A 22070-nucleotide genomic window follows, 5' to 3' on the forward strand; every position below is an offset into this window, starting at 1 on the left:
GGCAGGCAGTTGTAAGAAATAATACACAGAGGTCCACTGTACCCCGCACCCTGTTATACCTAAGGTAACATCTCGTGATCACCCAGCATCACAACCAGGATAGTGACTAGAAGGTCAGGTTACAGAACATTCCATCACACGGTCCCTCCCGCTTCTCTTTTACAGGCGCACCCACTTCCCACCCACCTGGTCTCCTCCTTAACCCCTAGCAAGCCCTATCTGTTCTGCGTTTCAATAATTCTGTCATATCAAGAATGTTATGCACAGGGAATCATACAGTATGTAGCTTTGGGGATTGGTTTTTTTCACTCAGCATAATTCTCTGCAGACTCCTGGAGGGTGTTGAAGCAATCAGTAAATCATGCCTTTTTACAGCTGAGTAGGGTTCCACAGTACGGATGCACATCATTTGTTTAACCATCTACCCACTGAAGGACATCTGGGGTATTTCCAGTTTTCGCCCATTATGAATAAAGCTGCTTTTAATATTCATGTATAGGTTTTTGTGGCAACACAGATTTTCATTTCCCTGGGATAAATACTCAGAGTGCAACTGCCAGGTCAGACGGTAGTTGCATGTTTAGTTTTTAAGAAACTGCCCACTTGTTTTCCAGAGCGGCTGCACATTCTACATGTCCACCAGCCATGCATGAGTGACCCTCTGCATCCTCGCCAGCATTTGCTGTTCTCACTACTTATTTAACTTCAGTCATTCTGTTTGGTGTGTAGTGATGTCTCCCTGTGGTTGTAATTTGTACTTCCCTAAGGGCTAGTGATGCTGAACATCTTCATGTGCTTATTCCCATCTGACTGTCTTCGTTGGCAAAATAAATGTCTCTTCATGACTTCTGCCCATGTTCTAATCAGACTGTTGGCTTTTCTGCTATTGGGCTTTGACAGTTCTTTATATATTCTAGATGAAAGACCTTTGGCAGGTAGGTGGTTTGCAAATATCTTCTCCCAGTCAGTAGCTTGTGTTTTCATCCTCCTAATGGAGTCCTCTGCAGAACAAAAGCTTTTAAATTTGATGTTCAGTTTACCAATCATTCCCTTTTTGATGTCAAGTCTAAGGTCTCTGCCTACCCTGGGTCCTGGAGATTTTCTCTTAGGTGTTTTTCTAAAAGTGTTATAGTTTTACCTTTTCCCTTTAATACCATGATCCATTCTGAGTTAATTTTTGTGTAAGGTGTGAGATTCGGCGTGAGGTTCATTTTTCTCTCAATGGGTGCCCAACGGCTCCAGCGTCATTTGCTAAGAAGACGGTCCTTCCCCTGACTTGCTTTTTGCACCTCCGTCAAAAATCCGTTGGGTGTATTTGTTTGGGTCTGTTTCTGGGTTCATGATGTTGTTCCACTGATTACTGCGTCAGTCCCTCTACTGCTGCCTCACGGTCTTCACTGCTGTAGCTCTAAAGTACATCTTGAAACCAGGCGGACTGATTCCTCTCTTTTAACTCTTCTTTTTCAAACCGTTCCAGCTATTCTACTTCTTGTGCCTTTCCATATAACTTTTAGAACACTTGTCTATATCTACAAAATATCTTGCTGGGATTTTGCTAGGAAATGCATCAAACCTGTATATCAATTTGGGGAAGACTGACAGGTTAACTAGGTTGAATCTTCCAATCCACGTACGTGGTATGTCTCTCCACTTATTCAGATCTTTGATCCTTTCATCCGTGTTGTGTAGTTTTCAGCGTACAAATCCTATACGCTTTGTTACATTTATACCTAAGCATCTGGATTCATGTCTGTGATTTAGTTTTGCTTCGTACTAACTGATTTTGGTATCAGGGAAATACTAACCTCACAAATGAGTTAAAAAGTGTTCCCTCCCCTTCTGTTTTTCTGGAAGAGACTGTGTAGAATTAGTGTTAACTCTTTAAACATATGATAGAATTTTCCAGAAACCACCTGGGCCTGGAGACTTTTTTATGGGAGTTTTCAAATTAGATATTTAATTTCTTTAATAGTTGCAGGACTATTCAAATGATCTATTTACTGGTGACCCATGGCAGTCTGTGCTCTTCAAGAAACTGGTCCGTTTGCTGGCTGCTGTCTGAGGGTGCAGGGTCGCCTGTGGTGCTTTCATCAGCCTCTGATTCTTCAGGGTCTCCTAGCACTTGAAGGATGTCGTCACTTCCTTCTGGCTCCGTGGTTTCTGACGTGAAATCTATCATTTCCGTTTTCCCTACAGGTAAAGTTCTTTCTCACTGCTTTCAAGACTCTGTCTTTGTCTTTACTTTTCGGAAGTTTCACTACGACGTGTCTTGGTGTGGACTGCTTTGGGTTCATCCTGTCTGTGGTGAGCTTCTTGAATCTCTGAGTCTGTCTTTTAACAAATCACAGCGGTTTCAGCCACGATTCCTTTGATCAGCTTTTCAGCCCCACCTCACCCCGTCTCTTCTCCCTCCAGGACTCTGAGGACACAAGTGTCAGAAATCTGCTCTAGTCCCACAGCGGGAGGGGAGCACACTGTTACCAGGGGGAGGGGCTGACTCCCCACGGGCCTCCTCTGCCACCTGAGTGGGGGGCTCCTCTTCCCTGCTGGACATGGCTGGCGTTCTGGCTCCCCAAGTGGCCCAATGACATGAGGGGTGGTGTGTGTCACACTGCTGCTGTCCGAGGGCAGAATTCCAGGCTCCCCACATGGTCTCCACTGACACCGCAGTTCCACTAGGGGTTCATCAGGGATAAAGCCCCAGCTCCCTACTCAGCCTTCTCTGGGGTGGGTGCTGGCCCCTACACAGTCTTTGCTGGTAGAGGCAGCAGCGGGGCCACAGGTTTTTCAGTCACATTTGGTTGAACTGAGCAGGTATTGTAAAACATTTTTCTGTCCTGCTAAGCTATCCCTTTCCTGGTCCTCTGGCCAGAGAGAGAATTTTGTTGGGATTTTGTGTGCACCTGTTGGCTGTTCTGGGTCGCCAGCTTCTTCAGTTCCAAGCTTGGGATACATGAGGAAAAAGAGAACCGGGGCACTCACCAAACGGGTCCCCCCCTTGGGTCCCAAGGTCCCTGGCTGGTCTGCCGTCACTCTACCTTTCAGAGTCTTCTTACGGTTGTTGCATATATAACGTCCAGGATTTTTAGGTGTACTTAGTGAGAGGAATAGGGAAAAATATGTCGACTCCCTCTTCCTGGACGCGGAAGTCCCCAAACTTTAAATTTTCATGGTGTAATATGGGCCTACCCTTCCCTCCACTTGCTTTGTTTTCAATGTACAATTCTATCTTCCCAATTCTTCAGCAGCCTCTACTCCAACATATAAAACCATCCGTGTTCTCTTCTCCCAGAGCTGCCCTAGCCTGTTCCTTAGATTCCCATCTTGGGAATTCCCTCTGTTCTTTTCCGTGCTTAGAGCCCCGGTTCTGGACCTGCATCTCCCACCTTCCTGGTGCGTCCTTGTGCTCTGAGGCAGCACATCTCCCAAGAACCTCGTCAGAACGGGCTCTGAGGGGTCACATTTTAGAAACCTGACTGTCTGGTCATCATGACCAGAAAGGGACCCTCTCAATCTGAGAATCATGTCTGTTGGTGAATTTTCTGCAAAATGTCCTTCCATTACTGTCTTAACAACTTCCTCCCGCTCTCCTCCATTCTTTCTTCTCATGAGTCAGAGGCTGAACCTTCTGGATGGCTCCTATAATTTTTTCCCTCTCTCATCTTCTGTTTACTGATTTTGGATCTCCTTGTCTCTTGGTTTTTCTTTCCGGGTGACTGCCCTGACTTTATCTTTTGACCCCTCTAATGAATTTTTACGACATATAGTTAAGATCCTTTCATTCCAAAAGCTCTTGTCTCCGCCTCTTATCCTGTTGTCTCACAGTTAACAGTATTTCCTCTTATCTTTCTGACAACATTATGTATTTTTATTTTTCCCCTAGTTTCCGCACTGCTGCTGTCACATTCATGTTTACGTCTTGTGTTTTTCCTGGGCTCTATCTTTAGATGAAACGTCTTCCTCAAACGTGTACTTCTCCTTGACTGCCCACGAAAGAAGCCGTGTGCACGGGCAGAGGTGCAGACTGTCAGCTTCTCTCAGGCTGGCTGGGTGGTCACCCCAGGGTCATTCGAGGCAGCACTTCTGCGGGTTGTGTGGCTTCCACATGAAAGCACTCCTCCGAGGACCCCCTTGTGGGAGAGGCCTGGTTGCAGGCCTATCTGCAAGCTTGAGGGAAAGGGGGTGGGCAATTCTCACCATTCTGGACAGAGGCTTTGACTTAATCTGCCCATCTTCACACTGGGTCTCTCCCCACCCTCCTCTGGGCCAGGCGTCCCCACGTCTAAAGCCCCCCTAGTGTCATGTCTCTACCAGGGAGACCTGCCACCTCCCCCTGTGGCAGGTGAGAGCAAACCCCTCCCCCAAGTCCACACCGTGCTCCACGCGCCCCCAGCCCCCGGGTCCAGCTTCGTGGGCTCTGTGACCTTGTCACCCCACCTTCGTCAGCTCCCTCTGCACGTGTATGGGCCTCTCTCATCACCGCGGTCCCCTTTCCCATTCGCTCTGATTTCTCTCTGATTTCTTTTCATGTAGTGTTTAGGGGAAGCACTGACAATACACTAGTGCGCGTCATGTTTACCCACAAGTGGGTGCGGGCTTTGACAGGATTCAGGAGCCCGTGTCCTAGGCTGTGACAATGGCACACGGAATAGCTCTTAGCCTTGACCAAGGAACCGAAACACACGGCCAGCCTTTACGAGAAAGGAGGCAGCTTGCTACTGGAGAGAATGCCAGAAATGGGGCCGGAAGACAGAGACCTGGGGTTTGGGCACCCAGTTGTCAGACACACCACCGCAGGGGCACCGCCGGGTGGGAGTCACCCGAGGTGTGAGTGGGGACGGGTCCCAGAACCGCGGCGTTTGGTGCATCAGGGGGCCTTTGCTGGCGACGGGCAGGCGGGTCCTGCGGCCGCGGACTTACCTTCACCTCCTTCTCGATATAGTCGCTCAGCAGTCTGTCGGGCTCGACGCGCTCAGGCAGGGACAGCACCACAGTGTGCAGAGGGCGCCTCTCTGTCACCTTCTCATGGGCTTTCTTATCTCTACTCTTTTCACCTTTTAGGAATACTCGTTTAAACGGCGACACAATTCCAGGCTGCAGGCAGAAACGGCAATGATTGGAGTTCATTATTCACAAAGGCTTTGCGCTGTACCCATGGCTAACAAGCGGAAGCGGCCAGAAGCACCACCATGGTCCCCGTGCAGACGGGCCGGCTACTGCCAGCCAGGGTGGGCTGGGCCCAGTGCCGCCTCGGGCACCGAGGGGCTGGTCCCTCACCTGTTCATGGACACTTACAAGGTCAAGGGCCAATTCTCAAGGTGAGTAAACTCAGGAGCCGAGAAGGGGCAGGAAGGGGGAGATTCCCTCAGAAGACAAAAATGCAGCACTGCTCTGAAGTGACCTCCCGGCTCCACTGGGTCACTTCACTGCAGGGTCTTGGAGAAGGCGGGGAGGTGTGGCCAGGACTGTGGCATCAACAGGAAACTCAGCTCAACAGCCGCAAGGCCCACCTCTTCCCTCTCCCGTAGGAACGCAGCACGCGCTCTGCTTTCCCCTCCCTCCTCCGGGGCCTCGGGGGCTCAGGGCGCTGACCAGCACCTGGGTGACCTCACCCCGTGGTCAGTGTCTAGAGGGGCCTGGAGGCCAACCCTGCGATCAAAGTAAACCTGCAGAGGGAGAGCCAGGGACAGCGGGGAGAATAAAGTCAACCTCGCCTGCAGGCCCCAGGAAAAGGCCCAGGATTCCCTCCCTGCAGCTCTGTAAGAGCCCTCCAGGCCCTCCACGGGCACAGATGTTCAGAGAGTCAGGCGTGGGCACTGGGCACCTGCACACAGAGGCCAAAGGTGACCGCTTCCAGTCACGCAAAGGAACGTAAAACCAGAGAACACAAGACGCCAATGTGCAGCCTCGGCAGGGAAACCTCACCGAACACAGCAGCGAAACCCAAAGGTGGTGACCCACACCAGACCGAGAAGTCACCTTCCATTGTCTTGTCTGTGATTCTGCAGCTCGCCTGCCTGGGCAGGACCCAACGCCACACAGCGGCCGGGACCTAGGGCAGGCCTAGCTCTGACCAACACTTACAAGAAACAAATGTCTATGTCGCCAACCATGTACCAAAAGCTCTCGTTCCTGTCTCTCCTCTGCAAGGGGGAAATTCAGCCACATGCCATATCCCACCCCAAACAATGCCTGCGAGGCGCCTCGGCAGCCTGTCAATCTCACAGATGGAGGATGGAGAGGGGCCCTGACTCCCTCACAAAGGCAGGTGAGGCCTCGGGGGGCTCCAGGAGGTCCTGCAGGGCCCGCCCCACACAGAACACGCCCTCAGCCAAGTGGACCCAGCATTCTTCCTGCCCCTTCTATAGCCGGAGCCCGGCTCTCCTCCTCTGCTCCTTGGCCTGCACTCCTTACCCCTGAGCACTTGGCCCCTGGATAGCTGCCTTTTACCCCACTGATCCACCGCAACTAACACCGGAGCGCCCCTCCTCGCACTGGATACCCACCGAGTTCCCACTGCCCATCCCAATGCAGCCCCTCAGCGCTTCGTGCCGCGTGGGGGGCTGGGGGAATGATGCTGATGTGAGGCCCTCAGGGCTGGGGAGGATCAACGCCAGACGAGACTTGCGCTGTGTGCGGCTTCATTGACTTCTCTCTGCTCTTGTTTACATTTGAAATCGTCCATAAGATTTTGTTTTTAAAGGATGAGTACAGTTCCTGCCTACAACTGCTTACACTTAAGCTGAGACAAGATAAAAGCACAAAAGGTTAAGGGAGGCAAGATAACCAATCGCATCATCATAGGGAGAGCATCATCTCCACAGGCTCAGACGAACTACAGAGGAGCGAGGGGGCTCCTCGGAGGAGCCGGAGACGGCTGATCCCAGCCCTCAGACAGCCCGCCCCCAGGGCTGCTCAGGCTTCTTTCTCCTCGATCCCACAGGAGTTGTCAGCCCCAGCACAAATTCCGCGAGTGGGGGAGAGGGTGAGGCACTTCAGGTGAAATCCGGGGCGGGCGGGGTCTGGACCAGGTGACCGTGATGTAGGGCTCACGTGGAAACGGTGGGACACTGTCACCCACAATTTGCCAGACCGATGGTAAAGTTGACACTGAAAGCAAGCGACACTGAGAGCTGAGTAATGTAAACATCACGTTTCACCAGCCTGACTGCGGGCAGGCCAGGCCAGGCCCTGAACCGTAACTGCCACTCTGGCTGGCTTCCGAGGCGATCAACGGCACACACGTGACTCTTCGATCCTGTTCTGCTTGACTGTTATCTGCACTGAGAGCCTCCTAGCTCCTGTGATGAGCAAGGCACTGCCCTAGGGCTGTGGAAGTACCGAGACACGCGGCACAATGTTACACAGATGACCTATATCCCAAAGTGGCTGGAGTAAACATCTGTCCCTACACCATTTCTACCTGGTAACCTCACCAAGTTCACTCTCCCAAATCATAACCAGCACGGGCACAGCCCACGGTTGATTCTGAGCCTGATGGCGCACGAGAACAGCTCAGCTCGACCTGTTTGCTGCTCTACCTCGCTACTCCTCTACGCCGGGAAGCAACAGGAAACCAGTTCTGAGACGAGGGGTTTGCCAAGGTCAGCCTCTTACCAAATCGCCAGGTCCACAGGCCACATGCAAACCATGCTGTTATTTTAATGTTGAGGGACGGTCTGCACACAGAATCAGTGTGTGGCAAGGACCCAGAGCCCGAGTCCTGCAACCCACCTTAAGGAGAGACCCTCTGCCAGCCCATACGCCTCATCTGTCTGGCCCCTGCAGGCCAAGGAAACCAGGACGCCCACTGCAGACGCCTCCTACTGCTCGAGGACCAGCTTACCCTACACTGAGCCCCACTCCGTCTTCTGCTGCCTTTACCTCTTGGGAGCCAGCACCCTACAGGGGAGCAGTAATGTGTCTGATGTCTGTGCCAGCCAGCATCAGGAAGGCCCCGTGGGGGGATGAGACGGAATTCCCACCCTCTAGGTGGTCACCGTCAAGCCGGGGGAGATAAGCCCAAAGCAGATGAACAGGGACTGAATCCGTGATGAGAACTGCCAGCCAGGTGCCTCGAAGGTGTACTTTAGGGCCCAAATGCCCTGTTTTTAAAGGAGCTACCCTGGCAACAAGGCACGGCCCGTGAGGCCCCGTGACAAATAATGGCGCGTGCCCTCCACTGCTCACAGGCTGGCGGAGGCGAGGGGAGCCGCCCCGGAACCCAGGCTGCACACAAGGCCACCTGGCCAAGCATGAACTTGGCATGACTGATTTGGAATCAGACACGGCTTCCCTAACTCAGTCCTCAGTGTTGCATACCCCAGGCATCATGTGCTTTTTTTTTTTTAACATCCCAAATACGTTCAACCAGTGGATAAGCCTCCCTAGAAAGTGGAATATTGAAACCATTATGTAAAGAAATGCACCCAGCAAACCTGCAGCTTTCCTCTGCCGCCTCACCCTGTTTCAGCACAGAACGGGGGCGGCTGCCCCACCCAAGGACAGCAGGCGTGTGACACAGGAGGTGCGCGCCCCGCTCCCGCTGCAGGAGCTGGAAAGTAGACACGGCTGGGAGCTGGGGGATGGCAGGCACAGTGGGGGCCCCTCAGCTTCTCCAGAAACACAATGAACAAGAGGGCACCTCAGGATTTTGGAGCCTATGTTGCTTTTAAACATGAAAATGTAAAAGAAAGTTCTGCTTGAAAAAAATAAACTGAGAACAATTAAGAATATTCTGGGACTTCCCTGGTGGCGCAGCGGGGTTAAAAATATACCTGCCAATGCAGGGGACACGGGTTCGAGCCCTGGTCCAGGAAGATACCACATGCCGCAGAGCAACTAAACCCGTGCGCCACAACTACTGAGCCTGTGCTCTAGAGCCCACGAGCCACAATTACTGAGCCCATGTGCCACAACTACTGAAGCCCATGCGCCTAGAGCCCGTGCTCCGCAGCAAGAGAAGCCACCACAGTGAGAAGCCCGCGCACCGCAAGAAGAGTAGCCCCCGCTCGTCATAACTAGAGAAAGCCCACGTGCAGCAACAAAGACCCAACGCAGCCAAAAATAAATTAATTAATTAATTTTAGAAAAAGAATATTCCGATGCACAGAATCAGGATTCCATTAAACGACTGTGGATTCTTTAATTCACTGGAATAGCCTCCAGATCAATACAGAGTTTTAAAAAGTGGTTTTAGCCCGTGTAATTGTTCATCCTTCACTCAACAGGTATTTTCATTGAGCGCCCATGTTCATCATCACTGAAATGATCTTGCCATCTCTGACCCCAAAAGACAAAAGGAGCAATTTAGCCCCTGGAAGGAGCACAACGCCAAGCACAGGTTCTCTTCGTGAATGGAGCCCTGGCACCGAGTGCCACCCGGCGTCCATCTGTGCCTGAATCTCTCGTGAAGAAACGGGGGCCCTGAGTGTTGAAGGAACCAACCGAGGATCCGAGGCACAGATCCAGGGAGGGGATGCGGGGCTTCAGTGGCCCTGTCAGGCATCTGCAGACTTCTCACATGGAACACACGCTGCTTCCTAGACCTGTGCAGAACTTCCGAACTGGCTCAGAAGTGATACCTAGATGCTTACAGTATTCTTACAATATATTTTCCATCTTATGCCTGAAACAACTTTTGAAGTTGGAAACCTCAAATGTAGCTCTTCAACACACACACACACACACACACACACACACACACACACACACACACACACACACAAACTCTGGCCCACTTAGCGCTTTCCCAGAGGAGGGACCAGGGGCCAGGCTGGCCTTGGGTATTGTTAGATTAAAGCCTGACTTAGCATCTCACTTGGGGTGACCAGGCTCCGAGTAACTGCATCTCCTAAACAAATTCCCAGAGGCTAACTTCTCCGTCAGACTGTCTGTTTATTAACTTATAGTATGAAATGCGTGTGCTGAAGGAACCAGCACAACTGCTCATGGGACAGTGGCCTCTACTTGCAGACCAAAGTGAATAATAAGGTGACATACACCACGTCACTCCATGTGCACAGTGCTCAGCCCAGCGCGTTCTAGAGAAAGCGTGTGGCAGTGAAGGAAGGAAACCCGCACTGGGCACCTCGAAGGCCTCAGTACGGTGTTCACGCACCCTTACCTACTCCTTTGGTTAGTAACACAAAACCGCCCCAGAACAAAGCCTTCAAGTGCAATGCCCTGGGGTCCTTCAGTTCGGCATTCAGCAAACGTCTAATGGGCACTTGGCATGTGCCCGGCACTGGGGCTGCACCTCAAGGGACCCCCTTCCCTGCCCCAGGGCCCCTTCTGCTGAGGGAGGGAGAGGGGGACTGCTCAGCGGGGATCAGGCTCCGCAGGGCTGCGGGACAACACCAGGGAGAGACACCCAGGCCAGCACGTGGGCCGGGCAGAGCCACTGTCCAACTGTCCAGCTGGGCAAGGCAGCGGCTACTCCCCAGATTCACCCCCGCCCAAGTGCACAAAGCACCCCGACAAATCCTCTCCCATAAGCACCACTGTTTAAAGCTGTATCTCAACGTTGCCTATCTTAACTCCAACTCCCTGTAACGCAAGTCAACAGATTCACTATCTTTTTAAAAAGGAAGTTAAGCACTTAAGCGCCTACCAACAGAAAAAGAGCCTTTCTTAGGTGCCGCAGAGGCCCAAATAAGGAGTACGACACAGCCCGTGCCCCAGGACCTCCTACAGACCTCGAGTACCCTATCTCAGGACTAGGCATGAACCTGACCTCCCCCACTGCAGCCGTTTGCTCTGGTGACACACACTGCGCCTGACCGTCCACGCAGCGGCCGAGGCCACTCCTGCCGGGCAGGCAGCGGCCACTCCTGCCGGGCACTCCTCCTCCCTCAGGCATCACGGGTGAAATTCCAGGCACGAGTCTGCACTGTGAATGTGCTCTTTCTTGACCTCTTCCCTGAATCATTTTCCAACTCAGATCTTGGGTCCTAACTGACTACAAATCTACATGAACGTCACGCTTCCTCAGCAGACCTGACATCCACAGTCTCTTACTCCTTAAGTGAAGATGGACGAAGCCAACAACCTACAAACAGCTCACCTTGCTCACTTCGCTGGCCACTGGGGCTGCCAGTTCTCAGACCCGGAAGCCAGCAGGAACCCTCCACCCCACCTTCCCAAAGTAAAGGCCACAGGACCCAAACATCCTTCTAGACGGCGCTTTCCACCCTGGGTTTGCACCTACCTCGTTCTCCATGGAACACCCCGCTGGAGAGTCTGTGTGAGGAGGAATTTCTCTGGAGGAATTCTGGTTCCTCCCCCTCTGCCGATAGTTACTGTGCATTGTCCTCTGTTCACTTCTGAGCTTGTTGAAAAATATGGTCAGATGTTAGCCCTCCCTCTGAAAAAAACATGTGAATGAACAGGAAGACCAGAAACCACAGCTTCCTTCTGCAAACCCCACTGAAGCTGTTTACAGTTTTTTAAAAAAGTTTGAGGCAGGCAACACCCTAAAACTGCTGGCAAAATCCAAACAGGCTGCATGCACGAAAAGACATAAAGTAAACCCACTCATCTTCATACTAAACCAGCACGTCTTCTACCTAAACCTCCACATCTCCTTACTGAACCAGCCCCTCTTCTAATTAAGCTTGCACATCTCCTTACTGAACCAGCACGTCTTCTAACTAAACCAGCACACCTCTTTACTGAACCAGCACATCTTCTAATTAAACCAACACGTCTTCTTACTAAACCAGCCCATCTTCTTACCAAGTCAGCAGATCTTCTTAGCAAACCAGCCCATCTTCTTATTGAACCAGCCCATCTTCTAATTAAATCAGCACATCTTCTTACTAAACCAGCCCATATTCTTACTAAGCCAGCCCATCTTCTTACTAAACCAGTGCATCTTCTTACCAAACCAGCCCATCTTCTTACTAAACCAATGCATCTTCTTACTAAACCAGTGCACAGACTTATTAAACCAGTGCATCTTCTTACCAAACCAGCCCATCTTCTTACTAAACCAATGCATCTTCTTACTAAACCAGTGCACAGACTTATTAAACCAGTGCATCTTCTTACTAAACCAGTGCATCTTCTTACTAAACCAGTGCACAGACTTATTAAACCAGTGCATCTTCTTACTAAACCAGCCCATCCTCTTACTAAACCAGTGCATCTTCCTTACTACCTCTAGCAAGCAGAGCCCACGGGTGGCCTCCCCACATTTCTAGCCAATACCGTGTAGTCAGTTGAAGGACATTATTTTGCAAGTCCGACCATTCTGCAAATCCAAACGACAAAGTTAAAAAGAGTAAGCAAGGAAGCTGAGAGCACTGCTGGGGCTCCCCCTCCTGACGTGCGTTGTCACCTATGTGGTGGAACCCGCCGACCTGGCTGTTTCTGGCCGGCTGTTGCCTGCTTCAGGGCACTGTAGTCCAGGGGGCCTGTGCAGAGCACACCTTCTCCATGACCGTCAGCCTACAAAAGCCTCTACCTGCCTCCAGGACTCTTGCGTTTGAGATGCAACTTTGAAACTAAAGAGTATGTCCTTGAGCAAGCTCACTTTAACTCCTTCAGGGTCAAATCTGATCCTGAAAAGGAGCAGTTGGGTTTGTTGATGCTGAAGACCCTTACACTCTCTAGATGTTCCAGAAGGGCTGCAAATAGGAGCGGCTACTTAATTAACTGTTCTGGTTAATTAGGGTGATGATTTAGAGTGACCATGTTCACAGCTCAAAACATGACAGATATAATACAATTTTACTGACATTAGATTTATTAATATTAGATTAAAATTAGATTTGATTTGATCAAAGTGCTAATTTTCAACAGTTTTCTGCCCATAAAAATGGCTATTTCATATGGTTCAATTTAAACTGTAACAAAGTTTAGTATTTCCTGATTCTGAAAAGACTGGTTCAGAACAATAATTTCATGCCTCAGTTACCACTACACATGCCGCAGATGTAGAAAGCACAGTAAACCGGGTAAGGAGTACTGCACTAGATTTGTTTGAATAAACATCTGGTATTGACTGGACTATATTCCTTTATCTCTTTAGACACACAGGGCACCATGGGTACTGTCTGGACTCCACTTTCTCCTTCTTTCTAAAAGCTGCCCCTGCAGAGCAGAATCAGGTAGCCCTGAGGGAAAGGGAACCAGGAGTGAGATTCAGAGACCTCAGGAGGTGGAGCAGCCCCCAGGACGGAACTTGCTGACTGTGGGGCCTGAGTCCACTGCCTTCTCCCCACGAGGTCCCCCTGCATGCGACACACAGCCCACCCTTCCAAAGTCCCAGAGCTGCCCCTCCCGGGGAAACACAGGAAACTAAAGGAAGGCCACCAGCTGCACATACAAGCCAACCTGTCCTGCTTTCACAGGTACAGTGATCACCAGGGTCAGCATGGAAGAGAAAGGGCAGGGAGCACAGGGGGCAAAGGACAGACTGGATGGGGGCTTAAATTCTAGAGGGTTTAGAGGCATCTGAGGAGAACAGCATCCATAAACACAGCCGAGAGAGAGAGACAGAGACAGACAGAGCAAACAAGAAAGGTATCTTAGAAATTACATACACGGTCGCTGAATAATAAAACGGGTGTAACTGAAAGCCCAATCAGTGACCCGGAATATGGTGGCACTGTTACAAATGAACGTTCCAATCATCTTGATGATCGACAGCACTAACTCTGAACCCCAATTAAGCAAAACGTGAGCCCCCCCCAAAAGAATTCCATTCCTATTAGGATTGAGTCACAAAAAAACTGTACTCAGTGATTATCATACTTTGAATTTCACCAGTGAAAATCGGGAAATTTGTTTTCTCTCTTCTGATGTGATACCTACTTAAAAGCCTCAATGTTACCTCTTGGCCCATAAAGCCTAAAACATTTACTATCTGGTCCTTTACATGAAAAACTTGCCAACTCTATCATAGAACATAAAGCGAAAGATGAAAAGTAAGAAAATATTGGGACTTCCCTGGTGGTGCAGTGGTTAAGAATCCGCCTGCCAATGCAGGGGACACGGGTTCCAGCCCTGATCCGGGAAGATCCCACATGCCGCGGAGCAACTAAGCCCGTGCGCCACGACTACTGAGCCTGCGCTCTAGAGCCCGCGAGCCACAGCTACTGAGCTCACGTGCCACAACTACTGAAGCCCACCGCCTAGAGCCCGTGCTCTGCAACAAGAGAAGCCACCGCAACAAGAAGCCCGTGCACCGCAACGAAAAGTAGCCCCTGCTTGCCACAACTAGACAAAGCCCACGTGCAGCAACAAAGACCCCATGCAGCCCAAAATAAATAAATTTATTAAAAAATTAAAAAATAATAATAAAAATTAAAAAACAGCCACAGTAGCATTATTTTGCTTTAAAACTTGACAGGAATTTTTTTAAATCTTCAACTATCCAATTGGTGTTCAAATTTTTCACCAACAGACTCACATTTTTTTTTTAATAGTTTGTTCAAATCAAGATGCGAATCAGGTCCATCGATAGACTGCCCTGAGCCGACACAATTCTTAAGTCTCTTGATGCATTTGTTAAATAGCCAGGGCAGGTCGTCCTGTAGAATATCCCACTTTCTGGCTCCTGCAGGCTGTATCTCTGTCAGAACTTTGAAGATGCTTCTCAGCCCCTGTATTTCTTGTAGACCGGTGGTTGGATCATGAGGCTTTATTTCACTCAAGTGCGATGTTTTTTCAAGAACGCTTCCATCAGGGGGCACGTAATATTGGGCAGTGACCTGCCACTGATGGCTATGGCCTGGCCCCTTTGTCTCATAGTTGGACATTTTTCAACAGTCTGGTTCCACAATCCCTTCATCATTTATTAGTGGAAACATTTACATAAAGAGACCTTTTCCCTCCTCGACTACTTGGTCACCCTGAGGTACAGATCCTTCAGAAAAGTCAAGTTAAATGCATCATCCTTTCTCTTCAGCAATGCTGCTTCCTCGGAATCGCTGGAGCTAAACAATCCATTAGTCATCATCTTAGGGACGATCCAATTGTCCCGCCCCGGCCAGCGGCGGCCTCTTCGAAGTGGACCCTGGCAGCCGCTGAGGGCTCCTCAGACCTAGAAGTGGCCACTGCTGCTTCTAGAGGAAAGTGCTGTTTCAGGCCCACTACCACTCACCGAGGGTGTTCACTGCGCCTGGGACTTGGCACCAGAGAGAGTGAGGAAATAAGCACCTTGTGTTTAAGAGAAAAAGCTCATGAATTCACAGTATTTCCAACCCAAAGTAGGATTACAGGGTTATTGATCACATTCTTTGGTATTATCTGCACCCACCCACTCCCCCTATGGTGAAAGCCAGTGTGTAATGTTGTTAATGTAACTATAGTTCCACTTTATCCTAAAACATATGGAACAGTGGCAATAATACCAGTATTATTACTAATAAAATGATTACTGAAAACAATTCGCTGAAAGTTTTTTCGTTGCTTTTCTTGTCCTTGGTGTATGTCCCACTGTCGGCCTGCTGTCGAATTTCTATGATTTAATTACTTGAAATAACTCTTTTCTGTGGGGTTATGTCTTTTGTTTGTTTTTGCCATTTTTTACTAATACTTTGCTTTTGATTTTTTTAAGTAATTTTTTTTTTAATGTTTGGATTCAATTGTAATCCTTTAAGTCGTTACATGGTCCAAACTCACAAGGCCCATGCTGAGAGGTCAGCCCCTCCCCTCCAGATAATCATCGAAGATAGGGCTCCACGCTGCACCCTCCCACCCCGGCCCGCTGTGAGGCTGCAGCATGGTTTAGCGAGCCTGCACCCCCGGGGTGGAATGAGGCCAAAATGAACAGCCTGGTGCGCAAACTGCCTCGTGTTTTTGCCCATGTTTCCTTGGGGGAGGTTTCCGAAGTGGGATGCTGGGTCAGTCGCGGCCCCAGAGTTCAGCCAGACATAGCCCCTTATGCCCTGTCAGGAGCTATGCTGGCCGGTTCCTCATGCCTGACCAAGCAGGGATGTCTGCTGGCCTGAAAGGTGAGAACAGGTAGCTCAGTGTGCTCTTAATTTGCATTTCTCTTATTATGCAAGAGTCTGAGTTGCCTTTTCACACATTTAAAAGCCATTTGAGTTTCTTTTTCAGTGAACTGTCTGTTCCCATCTCTTGACTTGTTTTTTCCTCTCAGGTCCTCAGCCTTTGTTGTCTCTATTTTTAGAAGCACCTTAGATGTGGGATATTTGCTTTTTGTTTTATAAGTTGTAAATATTTTTTCTCGATTTGTTGTCTTTTTACTTTGCTTATGTTTATGTTATCAGATCTGGTCTTTCCCCTCCTTGCTCTGAATTTTGAATAATAGTTAAGAAAACTTTCCTCGGGAATTCCCTGGCGGTCCAGTGGTTAAAACTCCACGCTTTCACTGCTGAGGGCCCAGGTTTGATCCCCAGTCAGGAAACTAAGATCCCACGAGCCACGCGATACGGCCAAAAAAAAGTTTCCTCATCTCCCAGATCATTGAAGAATTCACCCATGTTTTTGCCTAGTACCTCTATGGCTTAATTATTTTTGCTTTCATTTAAATCTCTGAACCACCTGTTGTTCACCCTTGTGTACACTAGGAAGGATGAATCTGATTTCATCCTTTTCCACACGTTTGTCCAGTTACCCCAATATCACCCATTACTCAGTTGTCCCCACTGCTATGAAACACCATTTTACTGGGCACTCAAGTTTCCCCATGGAGGGGGGTCTGTTTCTGTATTTTCTCCTCTGTTCCTGCAGCTTATCCCAGGACAACCCCACAGCTTCAATCGGGGGCGAGACAGCACAACCCAATCTGGGGTTGTTCCCTCATTTTTCTTCTTCAGAGATTGTTCTTGCTTGTGCGTAACAAAAAATGAGCTTTAAGTCAAGTGGTCTCATTCCATTAACAAGCACCATGGTATTGTTATTGGGATCATGTTAAAAATTAATTCAGGGAGAGTAGACACAGTCACGATGCCACTATCCCACCCGAACACAGGTGTCTTCCACTTCTTCAAGTCCATGTTTGTGTGTTTCAGGAGATTTTCTTATAGAGATTTTGGATGTTTCTGTTCATTTTAACCCTGAAGTATGTACTTGTAATCGTAAACAGATCTTCTATTATACGCTGGCGTTCCAACAGGACGAAGGGAAAAGCCAAGCTGGCTGGAGGGGCTGTAGAGCAACAGGACGGGAGGAGACAGCAACGGATACAAGAGCCCAGCCTGGGGTGCGGGAACTGGGGGGCTGGGGTACGTGGGGAGGAGGGCGAGGACCCCCAGGCCCCACATATTCCTGTGTTGTTGACTTGAACACTGACTGTGGTTTCTGCATTTGAGCTGCACTAGCTGTTTTCATCGGCCCGTGTAACTGGGAGAGAAGCTACGAGGCACTGATGGGAGGGCCTGGAGGCTGGTGTAGGTGACCCTGCATGGCAAGCCTTGACAAATGCACGGCAAGAGCTGCTGGCACCCCTAAAGGGGCCAAGACGCACTACTGAACCCATGTCTGGGCCCGAGGTTCCACCCAGTCAGCGTAATAGAAGCCACTGGTGCACGGAGCCCTCCAACAGCAGGGCCGCTGTCCCCATGCCACCTGGCATGGCAACCGGGCCTGAATGTGTTGCTGCCACTGATGGCTCCCGATGTGCCACCTCAGACACCACCAGTGCCCTCTGAAAGAACGCTGTGCCCTCTGGCAAGAAAACAAGTCAGTCTGCCTACACCTGGCAAAGTGAACAGCTGACCTTTACTGCCTGAACTCTCCATCGGCTGCCCGGCTGGCACGTGCCGAGTGACGGTGGGACTTCATTCTTGTGGGAGTCATAGCAGACTGATGGCTCCCAGAGAGAACCACCTGCGAGGGTTACGTGCCACCTGCCCACCTCTGTCTAAAGGGGCGGGTCATGAGGAGAGCAAAGTCCAAGGCCTGGCTTCCCCGGGTCACCTGTGGGCCATCTGGACAGCATCACGGACAGCATGTCACACTCTGACCCCACAGCCACTAACAGAGAGGATGCCAATCCCTGATGGCCCCTTGGGATACAGAAGGCGCTTCTCCCGTAAGGACAGGAGCACCCGAGGTGGGAATGGGATGAGGGGGAGGAACGCTCACCGAAGGCAAAACGATGACAGCTCGACCACAATTCGAACAAGTTCTCTCCCAACTGCATTCTCATAAGGTGAGACCCGCCCCAGAAACACCCAACAGAAAGAACAGCTCCACTTAAAGGTAAAACCCATGCACTTCCATAAACAGGAGGCTGCACGTGGTCTGGCCCCAGAGGAAGCAAGGTCCACTACCTTACCCACACTGCTGACTCAGGTAGAGCCTCGCCCACCAGACCGGACCCAGGTCACGGATGGTAAAGCCTGCCTCACTTCTGAGGTGCATGACCCATGGAAGGCTGCAGCTGCCTGCATGACCGATCATGAGTGTCCCACAGTCCAACGCACTGGACACACTGACCAAGGGCCAAACATCCAGGTTCCCTGCTGCAGGACAGATGTGACAACCTATCCACGTGTCGAATCTTCATGGAGCCCGTGTGAGCACCCACAAAGGAAGCGCTGCCATGGGCAAAGTCAACGAGCATCTCTACTAGAGCCTGACCCCCTGGTGATGGGCGACCAGAAGAGACTAGTGCAGCCAAGAGGACGGCCTTTGGAAACCTGTCCGCATCCCTGGTGAGCACGTCATCAGGAATGTGATGGAAGCAACACAGGAGATGCGTACACGGACGCCGAGCACCTGCTGAGCGTAAGGGATGGGCAGTGCACATGCAACTCCGCCTCCATAGAGGCCACCACCTCAGCGCTAATTCTGCTAAGGAATTAGGGGGAATTCCTGGGCCAGTTTTGCAATTTTTCTTAAGTTTGAAATTATTTCAAAATAAAAAGATTCTTAAAAACACACATCTGGGCTTCTCTGGTGGCACAGTGGTTGAGAGTCCGCCTGACAATGCAGGGGACACGGGTTCGTGCCCCGGTCCGGGAAGATCCCACATGCCGCGGAGCAGCTGGGCCCGTGAGTCGTGGCCGCTAAGCCTGCGCATCCGGAGCCTGTGCTCCGCAACAGGAGAGGCCACAAGAGTGAGAGGCCCATGTACCGCAAAACAAAAACAAAAACAAAAAACCACACATCAAAATAATAAACATTTTACAAGGGTATACAAACCAAAGGACCTGCATCAAACAGGTAAGGATGGTTGCCAATGAAGGAGGGGCATGAAAGAGGAGTGAGGACTGGGGAATCAAAGAAAATGGATAAGTGAATAAACAAAACCAACAGAAAGCACCAGGACTTCCCTGGTGGCGCAGTGGTTAAGAATCCGCCTGCCAATGCAGGGGACATGGGTTCGAGCCCTGGTCCGGGAAGATCCCACATGCCGCAGAGCAACTAAGCCTGTGCGCCACAACTACTGAGCCCACATGCCACAACTACTGAAGCCTGCATGCCTAGAGCCCATGCTCCGCGACAAGAGAAGCCACGACAATGAGAAGCCTGCGCACTGCAACGAAGAGTAGCCCCCACTCACCACAACTAGAGAAAGCCCACACGCAGCAACAAAGACCCAATGCAGCCAAAAATTAATTAATTATTTTTTTTAAAAAACCAACTTTTAAGTGCACTTTGGAAAATAAAATCCAAAATTATTAGCAAATGCCATTTTCATCTACTAGCTTGGCAAATATTCAACAGCTTGGAAATATGCCATGTGGGCAAAGATATTAAAAAACAAGCACTCTCATCATAAATTGCTGTTAAGAATAAAAACTAGGAACTTCCCTAGTGGTCCGGTGTCTAAGACCCCTCCACACTCCCAATGCAGGGGGCCTGGAGATCCCGCATGCCACAACTAAGACCCCGAGTAGCCAAATAAACAAATATATATTTTTTTTAAATGGAAGAAGAAAAACTGGAACAATCACTATGGGGAACAATGTGTCAATATCTATAAAATTACAAATGTACGTATGCTTTCCTGATAATTGCATTTTCAGGAATTAATCCTATAAATACATTTACACACATGTGAAAGGTTGGTAGAAAGCTAATATCTGCATTTTTTTGTTAGAGCAAAATGACAACCTAAAAGTCCATAAACAGGCTACTGTTTAAATGAATTATATTAATCCACAGGAGAAAATGCCATTCGGCTCTAAAAAAGAATAAAGAATCTACATACCCATAATGAAAGAGCTCCAGAAAATATTGTCAAGAAAAAATAACACCAAAGAGGTTCCTATTTGCAAAAGAGAGGAGTAGATTGTATCAGAATAAGTTTCTCACAAATCAGGGTTATGCACTCTAGGATCTAGAAGTGATAACACCCCAGTAGCAATAAGCACATCTACTGACCAGATCTTGGTTTCTAAATATCATTTCCACCGAGAGCAACCAGTGCTCCTTGGACAAATGTCAAGCTCAGGGCTGGACAAGAAAGTATCAGATGAACCTGGAGCATCTTGTGGCAAACGTAAGCAAGAACTCAGAGAGTACTGGGGGGCTTCCCTGGGCACAGCGGTTAAGAATCCGCCTGCCAGTGCAGGGGACACGGGTTCGAGACCTGGTCTGGGAAGATCCCACATGCCGCGGAGCAACTACGCCCATGCACCACAACTACTGAGCCTGCACTCTGGAGCCCGCGAGCCACAACTACTGAGCCCACGTGCCACAACTACTGAGCCTACGTGCCACAACTACTGAGCCTGTGCTCTAGAGCCCGCAAGCCACAACTACTGAGCCCACGTGCCACAACTACTGAGCCTACGTGCCACAACTACTGAGCCTGTGCTCTAGAGCCCGCAAGCCACAACTACTGAGCCCACATGCCACAACTACTGAGCCTGCACTCTAGAGCCCACGAGCCACAACTACTGAGTCCATGTGCCACAACTACTGAGCCTGCGCTCTAGAGCCCGTGAGCCACAACTACTGAGCCCACGTGCTACAACTACTGAGCCTGCGCTCTAGAGTCCGTGAGCCACAACTACTGAAGCCGGCAAGCCTAGAGCCCGTGCTCCGCAACAAGAGAAGCCACCGCAGTGAGAAGCCCGCGCACCGGAACGAAGAGCAGCCCCCACTCAACGCAACTAGAGAAAGCCCGCGCGCAGCAACAAAGACCCAACGCAGCCGAAAATAAATTTAAAAAATAAATAAATTTATCAAAAAATAAATACACGAAGCCAAAATGAACTGAACTACAGGGAGAAACAAGCAAACCTAAAACAATAACTGGAGACTTTAACACCCCCCTTCTCAATAACTGACAGAATTAGCATACAAAAATTCAGTAGGAAACAGTTTGGCAGTGTTTTACAAAGTTAAATATATAGTTCCTATATAACTGGGCAATTCCATTAGTAGTTATTGTCCAAAAGAAATGATAACGTATGTCCACAAAATGGGTCATTCACAGATGTTCACAGCAGCTTTTCATTATAATACAAAACTAAAAAGAACCCTAATGTCCGACAAAAGGTGACGGAGAAACAAACTGTGGTATATACATACCACAGACCACTACTCAGCAACAACATACACACAACATTGTGGATGAATCTCAAAAACATTATGCTGAGTAGAGGTTCTTGCACACAAGTATATTGTATGAATCCATCTGTATCAAGTTCTAGAGCAGATAAAACTAATTCAGACAGTACTAATGTATATTGGAAATTAATCCAAACAGCAATAATCTATAGTGGAAATACAGAACAATGGTTGCCTGGGAAAGGGACTTCCTAAGAGGTAGGAAGGGAACTTTCTGATCGAGGATTATGGTCTATTTCTCGGCAGGGGTTTGGGTTACACAGGTGTATGCTTTTGCCAAAATTTAGCTGATGTACATTTAAGATGTGTCCATTTCACCATAAATTTTACAGAGAAAGAAAACTGTAAACAAATACTGAACTCTAGTTAATGATACGCATGCTGAAGTGTTTAGATCAAAGTGAACTGATGTCTGCAATTTACTTTGAAATGCATCAGAAAAATAAAATGGGTCGATGGACAGGTAGAAGGATGAAGAGATGGGCAGACATGAGATACAACAAATATACCAAATGTTAATGGTAGAATCTAGGCAGTGGGTATATGGGTATTTGCCATAAAATTCTTCC

General features: G+C 49.4%; 1 protein-coding gene across 9 annotated transcripts in view; it reads right to left on the minus strand.

Moving 5' to 3' along the window:
* Positions 1 to 22070, minus strand: part of CCM2 (CCM2 scaffold protein) — a 59112-nt gene that overhangs the window by 29721 nt on the left and 7321 nt on the right. For 3 of the 9 annotated variants that reach the window (XM_060020171.2, XM_060020170.2, XM_060020169.1), the window contains 2 exons: positions 11210 to 11365; positions 4921 to 5094 (listed from right to left, as the gene is read on the minus strand). The exons of 1 other annotated variant lie outside the window; for it this stretch is intronic. In XM_060020171.2, coding sequence (XP_059876154.1) covers positions 4921 to 5094; positions 11210 to 11308 — 273 coding nt within the window. In that variant the 5' untranslated portion in view covers positions 11309 to 11365. Of the gene's footprint in view, positions 1 to 4920; positions 5095 to 6506; positions 6666 to 11209; positions 11366 to 22070 lie in introns of those variants that run through there. 5 more of the 9 variants (XM_069541008.1, XM_060020172.2, XM_060020176.1 and 2 more) reach the window with 4 other exon arrangements.

The sequence above is a fragment of the Delphinus delphis genome, chromosome 9 (genome assembly GCF_949987515.2).
Source record: "Delphinus delphis chromosome 9, mDelDel1.2, whole genome shotgun sequence".
NCBI lineage: Eukaryota > Metazoa > Chordata > Mammalia > Artiodactyla > Delphinidae > Delphinus > Delphinus delphis.